We start from the raw sequence: 14,367 nt of genomic DNA on the forward strand, positions 1-14,367 counted from the left end.
AGACTCTGTTGTGTCTGTCACTCCCATCAATTCTTTCTGCTCCTGCTCCTGAATTCTTGATATTCTCCTTGAACAACAGCCACACACACACAGACACACAGACACACAGACACACGGTATATAGGCAGACTCACCGTGTTTCTGTCCTATCTCCAGCAGGACCGGCTCTCCCAGCTCGATGGTGAAAGACTTGTTCTTCTCATACTCTTCATCATCAATAATCTTCACCTCGATGATCTTCCTGTTGTAGAGAGAAGCGAGAGACAAGACTGAGTGCATTCCAGATCATTAGCCATTTTTGTTTTATGAGCTCCCTCATAATAAAAAAGTCGTTCACAGCCAATGTGTTTTGTGCAACATCAAAATACAGAAAGTTTCCTCTCGTCAATCTTTAATCAGTAGTTATTTCTGCTGCTCAGACACAAAACACAGTAACAAGAGTTAGAACTTCTACACGAGGCGCATAAAACATAAAAAACTAACAGATTAAATCTGCTCTCCTCCGTGTCCTCATGCAGGAGATGATAAGGAGTCTCTGCAAAGATGAAGGCCGAGGCCCGAGTCGACATGGCTCAGTGAGACACTACACCAGGCTGCTACTCTGTCCCCGGCTGACAGTGATGCCACGCACAGCTCAGCCACTGCTGAGACATGTTCAATTAGGAGCACCCAGGAGAGAGGCCCAAAATGCAGCGCAGAGAGTTTTGAGGGAATGCATGCCACGACCGAAGCTTAATAAGTCAAGTGAGAAATAAAGAGGTGTGCACACCGACTCATAAATGTGATGATACCAGTTCGTTATCACCTTTGACGGAAGAAAGAATATCTGTTAATTTGAACGTATTGTGAAACACTGCTGTTAGTGTTCACCGACAAAAGATCAGAAACACTCTTTTCAAACGGGATATTAATCACTTGCAGAAAAGCTCATCTGTAAAACAGTGTGAAGAAAGATGACAGCTACATTTCATTATTTCAGCTCGATTTTCTTAGTATTTTCTTCCCGAGTCTCATGATGCTTTATTCCTTCTCTGTGAAACATTTATTGAGTCAGTGCTATAAGAAATGTCAACCATGCAATGTTTGCACCCATTGTTTGCAACAAGCTCAGTGGTGGGGATGAACCTGGACTGTGAGGAGGCAATGACTTAGAAGAGGTTGAGAGGAAAACTAAAAGCCAACATGGTCAACCCCTCTCATCCCCTCTCTGTTTACTCGAGGGGGGATGAATAAAGGTACATCTCATATTTCAATAAGCATGTGATATATGAACTATGCTGTTGGTGCTTCTAGATAACTCTCGTTAGTCTGGCTTCTTCCTCGCCTGCATCACCTCAAGTATATCACCTCCATTGCACCACTCCATCTGTATCTGACAGACAGAGAGGAAGAGAGAGTGTTCATTTCCACCCGGTTGTGTCATCATACGCCTCACTGTCAGCCATGTTGACTCTGACGCCGCAAATAAGCTTCGGTTCGACAGAGAGAAAAACGGGAGGGAGAGGTGGAGGCAGGATGGGGGGGAGATGGATATGAGAGATGGAGGTGTAGAGAAGTGGAAGAACATTGTTTTCATTGGTGAGCTGTGCAGCTACAGTCGATGAAACTGGCTGGATTTGCTGTTTTTATCGACTCCGGATAACATGGCAAACGATATCAAAATGTTGTTTAGTCAGATGGGAAACAGAAAAGGAAAGAAACACTTTGCTACTACATGCGGACTCATGTGAGGAAGAAGTGGAGCTGACTTCTTTTTTGGTTTAATCATGTCTTAATCAAGCTAATTAACAGAATTGAATCACCAGATTAATGTTATAAACACTACCATTACATTTGATTGTCGTGTGTTTTGATCCCATTTATAGGAGGATTGGTGAATCAACCGGAAACATTCAAAGTGACTAACAAAGTGTGAGTGTATGTGCACGTGCCTACGTCTGAGTGTGTGTTTGGGTTGAAGGCTTGTTGGTGCGTCAGTGTGTACATGTGCTGTTCTTGAATCAGTTTGATGAAATGTAGTTTTATATACAAAATCATTGAATACACCCATTTCTATTTATAGATATTGTTTACATCATTTCCATGCAAGAAAGGTCAAACCCAACCAACAGAGAAGAAATTCAACTCCTCAAAATTAGCCCATTTCTACAGTAAAAACCGTGGACCTGGCAACCCGTAAAGAGAGGGATGAATAGAGCAGAGGAGAGAGAGAAAAGAGGGAAAAAGAGTGTTGGGGGGTAAAAAGAAGAAAGGGAGAGAAAGAGGAGTGAATACAAATGAGGAAAGAGGAGTATGACTAATGCATAGATATCAGTGAGATGGGAAGGGTTACGATTCAATACGCACTCAGTCTATTCAGGGGGGTAAAGAATACGTAAACACACACACGCACACACTGAAGGATAACAATTTAACTTGCCTATACAAACACAGACAAATCATATCATCGACAGCGATGGGGAAGATACACACACATTCAGGGGATATTTACTGTTATTCAGTGTTTTTCATGTTGCACGTCGTACTCATTACACAGATTGTGGTTTGTATGAACAGACAGAAACCACCCCCACATGTACTCATGCTTCACTTGTGGCACAAAAACACACACACGAGAACACAAAGACGCAAACAACTCCGCTCACTGTACACAAAAACGCATGTTAATGTGTCCCAGCCAACGCTTGGGGGGGGTTCATTACCGTATGTGTGCACTAATCTAGCCAATTTACACGTTGCAGGCGACACACACTCACACACTCTCCCACTGACTGTAGAGCTTTCATTATTCATACTTGGTGCTGGCTGTATAGCAGCACTCCCATCTGTGCCTTCCTCTCTCCCTTACGTCTCTTGAAGCCCCTTCCTCAAATGATTTTCTCTTCATCAGATGAACCCAAATCTCTCTTTCCCTTTCTCTAATTTGTTTTAGCCATAGATTTTACTACACTTGTAACTGATGTCAGGGATCTTTGTTTTCGGCTTTTAACACCCTCCCTGCTCAGTTCTATGAAGTGTTTGGATGGATTCGGGTGCTTGTGAAAAGCTCCTACATCCCTGACTTTGAGAGTCAGCAATACTGGTCCTGGGGATTATCAGCAGGGGTCCAGGGCTTTGTGAAGCTTTGGCATTAGATGGCAAGTACTTTAGTTTTACTTTGACTTTTTTAGTTTTCTCTAGAAGCCTCTAGAATTTTACCAGGTACTAATAAAAAAGCAAAACATCACTCCTGTTAATTCAGCTTGAGTCTGGTTTATAGTCCTGTTAACTTTATCTTTTTTTTATTTGTTCCCTGTTGCAGCTCATGCCCAACAAAACCCCAGACCAACTTGAGAAATCTACTTTTGTGTTGTACCCATGAGGTGTTTTCAGTTTCCACTGCTGAGTAGGCAACAATTTCACTGTTTTCCTCAGTCAGAATATTACCACAGATAAAAACAAATGCTAAACATGCTGTGAAAATGTCGGTGCACCCAAAAATGATTCCAGAATTGGACAAGCACTACTTCCTTCCACAAAGTTATACAAGCCTGTTGACATTTAATAATACAAAAAATGCTTTAGCATCCAATAGAACAAGCACCTGACAAATAGGGAAACAACCAGAGAGAAATATGCAGAGTGCACACTTGTTGCTCTGTTGAATTCATGCTGTTCATCCTGCAGAAACAATCCTAAATGCAATACATCACAACACTCCTCTCCCACCTTCATTCTCCACTATCTCTCTTTCTCTCTGTGCTTCTCTATATTTCTACCTTGTTACTTTTTGACACCTGCTCCCACAGAAAGTTCCTCAGTCAGAGAGTAGCCTCCGTGCCCTTGTGTGTCAACAGACTGACACAAAACACACACTCGCACACACACACAGCTTCACTGAAGACACAAATAGACACAAAGAAATGCTAAGAAATAAAATAGAGTGAAAAAAGGTCAACAAAAGGCATTGATGATTGAAAAGCCCAGACGAATATCAAGAAGGCTGTAAATTAGTTTAATGGATAAACTTCATATTGCTGTGCAGTGTGCAATGTGTGTGTGTGCGTGTCTGACTTTAAACTTCTCACAGAGGTGAATGATTGAATGACATTTGGATTTTATCAGCCGTGACCTCATCGCATTACTTAATGGACAAAACCTCTCTTTACAATTCAGTCTCCATCGCTTTCCATTTTCTTCTGGCTGCAATTCTACTTGTGATTTACAGCCACTAGAAGCCCTGTATATGTGTGTGCGGCAATATGTGTGTGAGAGAAGGAGAGAAATCATCTTCGAGAACCACAACAGCAAACAATTAATTTTCTTGAGTGAGATTGATTCTTATATATATTAACACTCCAATTTTGCCATTTCTGCTTCCAACTGAGCCTCTAAATCTTAGACACACTCATACACAAGCACGCACGCACGCACACATACACACAAACAAACAAACAGACACACACACACACACAGTTGTGATAGCTTTGCAGCAAAATTAGATCAAAAGAGGGAATCTAGAAGTCAGATTTGCAAGCACTTTACACTGCAGGTTGAAATATACAAAAATGTATTCAAATCATCAGATTGGCTTTTCTATTGAGAAAAAAGTAAGGAAGTAGTAGTAATATATAATAACAAAGTAAATACGCTTCACCTTGTTTGAACCTAAACTTTTTGTGTAAGTGTAAAACAGAAAAGTGTTCCACAGTAACTACTGTCACTATCTATCAGTCTGAAAACTGCTGACGTTAGTCAGTGGGACTCTGAGCTAAAGCTGCTTTTTTTGTATTTTAGAGATAATATAAAGTGGAAATGGCAAAATTACAATATTAAGATAAAGTATAAAAATAAAGAAAATGTACAGCCGTTTGTGATCAAGTGATAAAATGCAAATTTTTCTGTCTTTGTCACACACATATGCCCACACACATACACTTCAAGAGGAGCAGGTAGGCTGAAAGAAATCCTTCACTCAGCTCTCCTCGTCTGAGCGGAGGCAACACAAAACAATTCGAGGGAGGCCATCGGAGAGAGCGAGCGAGATATTAAGCTCTTAAGGGGAGAGATATTAGCCCTCTTAATCATATCATGGAACTCAAAATGAAAAACTCCACGAAACAGACACTCTGTGTCACCCACAAACACACTCGTGCAAAGTGGTCTCCTGCTGTGGTGACTAATAAAGTTGTGTCTCTGGTGTCTGTGTGGGAGACGGAGATGGGTAGGCGCAGGAGATGATTTGAGGCTGAGGGAAGAGGGTCAGAGCGAAATATGGAAATAGGAGGATTAGAATGTGACAGATAAAGAGTATGAGAAGAAGGACAAAAGGAAGATGAGGATGCGGCCGGGATATGAAGTGAGTAAGAAAATGCTGTCGAGGTAAGAGTAGAAGAAGAAAAGATAAAGTGTTCTCCTGCCTCTCACACAGGAAATTCAATACATTCATGGTAAAAGGTGACCCTCAGTTAAAAATGAGACTTTCTGCTTCTCCAGCAGATTGCGTTCTTTATATATGAATGGCAAACTTCAGAAAGGGTCTGGGAAACATTTTGCTGACTTCATGCCTGAAACCGGCTTAGCACAGCTGGTGTTTGTTTGAATGGAGCAGAGAGGGGCCACTTCGCTACAAATATTTGATTGATGTAACCAATCAAAACTGAAATGACATGGAAGTTACGAAATATGTCATCAAACAGCAAAATCATCAGAGGATCATTGATGAGCCAGCTGCTTTTACACAAGAGACCAAAGTTGGAGCTAGGTTACCGTTAATAGGTTTCTGAAAGGAACTTCTGTAGGGAGGTAGGGAAACATTTTTTCATATATAAATCTTTAGTACTTAATAGTAAAAAGATGCAAGTGATAACTGGTTAAAGAAGTCTAAATAATAAGTGAATTTACCTACAGTACATCAGACAAGAAACCAGTAGACTGCTGTTTTGATTGCACACGATGTTGATGCTATTTGTCGCGTAAATATCCTCCAGCAAAGCCTCTGTGAGCACCAATGCTCCTGAGAGTTTGAATGCTCAACATGACCTCATAATGTGAACTTGACTCTCTGTTGTCATCCAGGAAGGAGAGGAAGGGGAAGAATGACAGATAAGAGGGGTTGAGAGGGAGGGAGCCTGTTAGAGTCTGAATCACCAATGGGTGATACAATATGGAGGATGTATGGTTGGCAAGGAAACCATTGAGTCAGGTAAACACCGAGTCGAGTATCATCCACACCCACACATATACACGCAAAGAGCTACAGTATATACACACACGCATCACATTGTACGTGTGTGTGTCTTCAGATCAGCCGTGGTTACAAAGTGTGTGCACGCTAATGCCTTCCTATCTGTGTGAGGTTGTGCAGGATTAAGCAATGTCACAAATCACATCATGCATATTACCACACTCACATGCATGCGCACAAATCTGCATGATGTACTGTAATCCAGAGGAGCTACTGTACTGTTAACCGCCGGGAATAGAAGAGGGAGAAAATGGGGGGATGGAGGGGAGGATGATTAAGAAATGGTAGCAATGGCCAAGGAAAAACAGGGAAAAGAGAAATGAAGGGTAAGAAATGAGAGGCTCAGATAAAGAAGAGGAGAGGCCGAGAAAATGACATGGTTTACGAAAGAAGTAATGGGATAAAAAAATAGGATGAAGGGGGAAGAGACAGGAGGAGGGGGAGGAAAGAGGAAAGAGGAAAAATGGGATTATGTGTGGAGGGGAAATAACGAGAAGAAGGAGGAAGGAGAAACTGTGGTTTTGGTGATGAGGTTTGAAGCAAAACATGGAAGTTGAGAAAGCAAAGCGTACGCACTACTGGGACTTGTCCCATCAGGTTAAAAGGAGAGTGGAACACACAGGCGCTGACGCACAGCGTACATATAATGTACATTACTCATATTCAGAGTGGCAGCAGCATTGCACGCCATCTGCACGTGTGCGTAAGACTGTGCGCGCGCAAAACACACGTTTATATCCCCTTTGATCAAGATCTCTCCCCCACAGCTACTCTCGCTCTGTTCATTCAAATACGCCTCATTTGCATGAATGGGTGCTGCGTGTTGCAGAGGACAACATAAACATATGACACAGACAATATGTCTCCTCATTGGAGTTACATGGGACATATTTGGGTTAGTTCTGGTGCCACATTTTGATTAATATATTCCTCTGATATGAATCTATTTAGATCGGCATAGTAAAAGACGCAGCTCGTATATATCTGCTGATTTCTGTGGCCTAATTGAGAACGCTACATCCCCCCACCTCTCGCTCTGCCTCTGTGTGTGTGTGATGTTACTTGGGGAGGGTCTCATGAGGAAAAGTCCGCACTTAGCAGTTTTCAAAGGAAGCACAGAAACACAATCGCACTCTTCATTAACAGTTTTCATATACTATTCATGGAAAAAAATGCAGAATGGGGGGGAATGAGGGCTTGGTGTGGCTCAACATTTGAGGCTCGTGACTTCAATCACACGAGACGGACGGACCCACAATCCTGGCACTTTGCCCTCCGTGGGCATTTTGTGTCTGTTCAGAAAAGCGAGAGAGGAATATATTAGGATCCCAGGGATATCACGGTGCTTTGGGCAGGGAGGAATCACTGCTTGCCTTCACGTCCGAAGGGATTCGCCCACCGACTTTCACGAGAGCGCATGAATCCGCAAATCAGCTGAGAGTCTTTTTGATGCGGCTCGTTCATAATGGGTCAGGGGGCTTTTGACTGAACACTTTGACTTTATGTAATAGTTTATGTAACAGCTTGTGTTGCCAGCCATTTTGCCGCCTTCCAAGGAAGAAGCCGGGCAGAGTTCAGTCGTGGAACATGGAACAATCTGAGAATAAGACGGGAAACCTTCACCTGAACAAGAACAAATACTGGTTTGTGCTAGTAAAATTGTTAACTTACAAGGCAGCACAAAAAAATTCTGTTGTAAATCTATTATCTGATTAGAAATTTTTCCATTTCAGAGTTGAATAAAAATACATAAATTTGACAATATAAATGAAAATATTTCCAAATATTAATTATTTTTCCCCTGTTTCAACTCTTACTAAATGTAAAACTCCACCACACTACACAACAGCATCATTCATCCCCAGCTATTTAGCTTGATAGGGTTTCAACTTGAACCAGTCATTAGGCAGTTGCCATGGCGATGGCCAAGATGCATAATGCCCCCCCCCCCCGTTCTCACGCTGTTGTTGCGTTTTAGAAAACGTTGCTCAAACGTTAACGGGTGTCAGTTCCGCTGATCCGCCTGCCACAAACCCTTTCAGCGGCGTTTAATTATACATTACCGTTGGCTTCTTTTTTTTCTTACCGGGCGCAGAGATGCACGGATGGATCGAAATGTGAAACGAAAGGAAGAGAACCAGGGGCTCAGGAGGGAAAACACAACGAAAAAGAAATTGAGACAAACAATATGGAAATACAGCAGAGAAATAAAGAGGCAATCCAGTGAATGTAAGGATGAAGGATGGATCAGTCGATAGGTCCCAACACATGAAGAGATTAGAGCGAGGAAAGTGCAGGGAGGGAAACATATTTCAAAGAAAATGGAGACTAGAGAGCTAAGAGAGAATGAGAAAAACAAATAGAAGACACACTTTTTTATCAACACTCCATAATCCTCCTCCTTTCTTTCTTTCTTTCTCATGGGTGAAAAACAAGCAGTGTTGAGAACAAACAAACGAAGATAGATGAATGATTGACAGGCACTCGTTCCTCCTCTTCTTCTGTGATCATCACCAAGTTCTCCCCCCCCCCCCCCCCCTCTCTCTTTCTTCTTCTCTCTCGTCTGTTCTCATGTAAGTTTTAACGCTTGTTATCAGATATTTATGTTGTGGTCAAATACGGGGCTTTGAGGTTGCAATTTCTGTTTTCAGACATGAACAGATGGAAAATATCTGGAAAATTGGGTCCAACCTCTTTTCAGAGTTTGTATTTCAAATATAAAGATCGCAGCAGCACAATGTCTGGGTCCGACTTATTTGCAACATGAGGAAAATATCGAGAGCATTCAGACAAGGGGTGGTGCCAGGGTAGAGGAAGCAGAAGGCAGGACACGCCGCTTAAATTAAAAAAGATGGTGATAGAAGAAGCGACTGACTGAGCTGTAATATTTATTTTCGTTTGACAACAATACTACAACCATTTGGAACCGGAAACTAGTTGATTTCAAGTTTTGAATCTTTTACATGTTAGAAACAGGCCTACTTCCTTGCTTTCAATTTTTGGGAGACTTTACAAATGGGCTCATTTGGACATCTTCTTGACATTTCACATGGGCTGAGAAGAGAAGTTGTAGAAAAGTTATGGAGAAACTGACTCCAGCATTTGTTTTCTAACATACAACCCCTCCAGATAATTTCAGGAAAATGTAAGAATATGCTACAAGCCATCATTATTACTTTAGAATGGGCAGTACAATTTGTCATTCGTAATTTTTTTAACAAATTTGAGCAAATTTTCAATTAAATTAGCACAGATCACTAGACATTCACATACGCCTGGAGCTTGGGGCCATAGGCCAGTATCCCACTCTGACCAGTAGGCAATCCAGTCTTGATCTACTAGGATTTAATATAAAGTTCACTGGTTTGCATGAGTTTGAGAGAATTATTGAAATTAGCTGTGGTCCTCACAACTATAGACAAACTGCTTTGTGCATAATGGCCGCCTGGTTTGATTGACTGACAGTAGATCAAGGTGAGAGGCTTTTAGCAGTGGGATATATATATTTATATATATCGTCATGCCATCCGCTGCCAAGGCCACATGTGGCCGACTACCAAAAGCTATCACTCACTGACACGCACACGCCCTAATTCTCTCCCTGCTCCCGCCACAGTCAAAATTACCACCCCTCTACTTCCCGCCCCTCAATCTACTCGTTCCTCATCTCTCTCTCCCTCGATCACCACCCAGGATTGCCAATGCTTGCCCTCACTAAATGTGAGCAGTTCTCCTCCTCCATTGGTCCCTCCACTCGTCCACCTACCCTGTTTGTTTTACTCCGACCCCTCCAGCCATTATTTGCTCCTGTTCTCGCTCTCCTCCGCTCTCCACCTGCCCTTTCCTCCGCCTCTTGTTTTTCCTCCCATCGGTTAATCTGTCTCTCTTTCCCCTGACTCTGCCAGTGTCTGTCTTTCTGTCTGTCCCCCCTCTATTGTCCATTTGTCTCTCTCTTTCTCTCACTCTCTCCATTTTCATTTACTGACTGTTCCCAGACCTATCCATCTTCCTCTGACACTTTCACTCTCCTCCTGTGTCCCCTTCATCCATCATTTTGTCCTGCATCACCCAAAACACCTGCACTAGTGTATTTCTAACCTGGAGATTGTGAGAGGTATTTGGTCCCTGACCATCAGGAAACAACAGATTGACAAAAGTGAGTATACCACAAGAAGCCCGACAAAATATGTTATGCTTGTTGGTCTCAACAACATGTTTAGGATGGAGAATTAGGGCCATATTGAAGAAAAACAAGTAAATTCAATGATAGAAAAGAGTTTTTATTACAAAATATTGATTTGAGTTTCTTGAGAAATTGTGTAATTTCTCAAGAAACTCAAGTCAATATTCAAATGTCACGTAGAGTCAACCAACAATCACCATACAGCCAAGCACTACCAAAACTTTTCCTCCAAATCTGTGTGGTTCCTTCTTTGGAAAATATCTTCTCTCCTTCTTCTACGCCTATCTCCCCAGTCTAATCTTCACCTGCCAGTCTCCACTTTACAGCGTGTATTTAAAGACCTTTAAAAATGAAATTTGTCTCTACACTCAGCTTTATTGGCATTGTATTTACGGTACACTAAAGAAATCAATCATCACAACCCGTGCAGTATACTAATAACTGCATAAAAAAATGTATGTATGTGTGCACACACAGAGAGGGTGATGTCTATTTAAAGTCATCCCAGAGTTGACCTTTACAATGGGCAGGCCAAACTTTCTTAATTCCTCCCTTTCACTCATAGAAATAGAAACAAGATAGAAGGAAACGATAAAGGACAGAAAGATGCAGGTAAAGTGATAGAGTGAACGGTGATGAAGATGGTGGGGAAACGATAAAGTGGTCAGAAGAAGTATGCAGCTGGGGAGACAGCAGAGGAGGTGAGATGGAACGGATGGGTGAGCAATAAGACGGTGACTGTAAGGGACGATAGATCCTCCTTAATAATGAAGAGGGAGACAGAGAAGGTATCAACAGCGATTAATAGAGGAGGAGAACGATGGAGTGATAGACAGATGGATGTTGAGGAATGAGGAAGGGAGATCAGGGCAGTAGAAGAAGAAGAAGAAGAGGAAGAAGACTGAGTACAGACGAGAGAGTGAAGGATTTGAGTTGAGATGGAGAGCTTGTGTGAGTCACAATGTCTCCTCCGCAAGCTATTAGTGATTTAATCACTTTGACATGTGTGTGTGTGTGTGTGTGTGTGTGTGTGTGTGTGTGTGTGTGTGTTTGTGTGTTTGTGTGTGTGTGTGTGTGTGTGTGTGTGTGTTTGTGTGTTTGTGTGTGTGTGTGTGTGTGTGTGTGTGTGTGTGTGTATATATCATACCAGATTACCCTGAGCTTGTGCAGTCAAGAACTGCCTCATCACTCTTCCAAGGCAGCGTGCATTCATCATGTCAATTGAGTTTCTCCATCTCTGGGCCGAGACCCCAAACAGGTTATGGCTGCTTATGGGTGGGTCTCCACTTGGCTGATGTAAGCTTTTACCAACCTATATATCGTGTGTTGGGCTGACATTAGCAGTGTGATAAAGCTCAAAACTGATCTAATACAGCAGGACTGTGGTGACACAGCAGAAACACAATCCCACACTACAGGCCTAGTAACACCAGTTCTTAAAAATGCAGCAAAATCTACCTACATCACTGAAGTTGCCAAGATTCTCTAAAAAGTGGAAAGAATATCGGATTTAAAAAAAAAAATTACCTTCAACATGCAAATTTGCCATGTGGACGATAATGAATATATTGAATATTTACTGATATTGATGATTGCTGCAGGAATGACTGATAAGTTTCTCAAGTCTGTTTTCTAAAATGTCTTCTTCTACAGAAACGGAATGGAACACAGTGGCAATATTTCAAAAACGCAGCTAAGAAATCAAATCAATGTGATTGAGAGACTTGATTGAACAGCGTTATTATCGTCACCTACAATCAGCATGAACCGGATTTTAGAGACTAAATGTAGCTAATTATTATATTTAAATCGAACACCTTTTCTTTTCAAATTAAATTAAAAAAAATACTGTTATCTTAGTGCTCATTATCTGATTGCACCTAACTGCTACACAGATATTATTTAGTCTGAACAATGACAAGCAATGAAACATGGAGTCAGACATCTGTCCTATTAGGCGACATTTTTATGTGATTCATGAACCTTAATATAATGTTATATAGGAAATTGAAAAAATAAAATTTTTAATTGGGGGACATGTCTCCCTTATGGACTGCATTAAGGGACGAAGGAGAAAGAGGGCGCTGTTCTTTAGATGTTTGTGAGTTCTTTTCAATGGCAGATGGTGGAAGCAGTGAAGAACTAATTCAAAAACCACTTCCCACAAGTTTATCCTCTCGCACAGACTAAACATTGGATTTATGGGAAACCTAGTTTTCCTAGAGCGGTGGTGTGAAAATGAGGCCAAAAAAACATCACATTTTGTAACGATAGGATAATGTATGAATTCATAAAAGCACCACCATGCTCTGCCCTCAACTCTTCACACTAGCAGTTCATTCAGTCAGTCTGCTGAGAGAGTGTTTTAAAACTTGTGGTCGGACTAAATAAATGAAAAAGCGGCAGCCCGGCTGACCCACCCTGAAGCTTCCACTGCAGCCCTTTGGTCAGTGAACCCAGCACCGAGGCCTTTTAATGTGGTCTCTGTGTGGCAGGGTGGGCCAACTGAACAGGGAGGCCTGGGGAAGGAGGGTGTAGCAGTGGGGGGGTGTAGTGGGTTTCTCTGTCCCTTGTTGAGGCTCTAATCATGGGCATGGAAGGGCAGAGGACCAGCAGCCTGTTGCCGCAGCTCACGGTGGGTCTCTGAGCCGTGATTACAGGGTGTGTGTTGCAGCCCACAGGGTTTTGATCACAGGGATACGCTGGCGAGAGTCAGGGTGCGCGAGCGCTCCTGTGTGTGTCTCGGTGTGGGCACGGAGCTCTGACCATAGGGTGTGTTTGTGCGAGTGTGTGTATGCTTGGCAGAGAAAATTGCTGGGACTGCAGGGCTAAGAAAACAACCACAGGGCTATAAGGAGTACAAAGAGAGAAGACGCGGAGAGGCTGGAGGAGAACAGAGACAGGGAGTGACAGGGATGCTAAATGGCAGAATTGTGCGACGAAGAAGCAGAGGCATGGAGGAAGAGAGAAAAAACAACTACAGGGGAGGGAAAAAAGAGCAGATCGGCAGAGGCAGCAGAGTTACAGCTGCTCTGGCTGAAAGCTGTTTTGTATTCGAGCATCGACAACTCCACCTTTCAATACCCCTGTCTAAATCACTACAATAAAATCCTTAACTGCAACTTTAGGTGTCAGGTCGCTGGCTTCGTCTTAGACCCACAAATCAATAGACTTTTATACGGCAACAATACAAGACAAAAGCAGAGAGGAGCCAGAGGCAGGGATTAAAAATGGGTAAAAAATTGTGTTTAGAAGAAGCCAGAGGTTCTGTGTGTGTGTGTGTTTGTGTGAGTGTGTGTGTGTGTGTGTGTGTGTGTGTGTGTGTGTGTGTGTGTGTGTGTGTGTGTGTGCGGCAGCAAAGTCAAAGTAATGTAGGACGAAGACAATCAGCAATGGGCAAACTTCAGATGGAGGTTGCCCCATAAATTTTAATACATGTCTAGAAAACAACACACACGGGCCTGCAAAGCCCGCACTCGCACACACACACAGACACACACACACACACACAGAGAAGCTTCTAAAGTTGTTGAAGATGTTGACTTAAGCTCCTTAACTTTGACTGCTCCGACATTAGAGGAGATGAAGAGAAGGGGGAGAGGGTTGAGGAGAGAGAAAAGAGGCAGGACAGGGAGAGAGAGGAACATTTAAGAGCAAGAGCCCAAAAGGAAAAAGATGCAGAGGGTGGATTATTTTTCTCTCTTCCATCTTTATCTCTTTCTCTCTGTCAGGCACCGTCTCATCTTCTATTCATAATCCATTTGTCCAATGAATGTTTTCCTTTACAAATTAAAGAACAAACAATAGACGTGTACCTACGCACACACTCTCAGTAGCAGATGTTTTTTGAGTCTGAAAATAAATGTTACAGAAACGCAATGTACAAATCTGAGAAAACGCGATAGGAGGAACTATGTTCGGTATAAAAATATGGATCTTAGTGTTAAAACGTCAGCGC

At 42.3% G+C, this 14,367-nt stretch overlaps 1 protein-coding gene across 1 annotated transcript in view; it reads right to left on the reverse strand.

Moving 5' to 3' along the window:
• The window catches only part of slc8a4b (solute carrier family 8 member 4b), a 78,282-nt gene that overhangs the window by 10,216 nt on the left and 53,699 nt on the right, over window positions 1-14,367 (reverse strand). The window contains exon 12 of the mRNA XM_053415532.1: window positions 135-241. Coding sequence (XP_053271507.1) covers window positions 135-241 — 107 coding nt within the window. The remainder of the gene's footprint in view (window positions 1-134; window positions 242-14,367) is intronic.

This window comes from Pleuronectes platessa, chromosome 23 (assembly GCF_947347685.1).
Source record: "Pleuronectes platessa chromosome 23, fPlePla1.1, whole genome shotgun sequence".
In the NCBI taxonomy this organism is placed as follows: Eukaryota; Metazoa; Chordata; class Actinopteri; order Pleuronectiformes; family Pleuronectidae; genus Pleuronectes; species Pleuronectes platessa.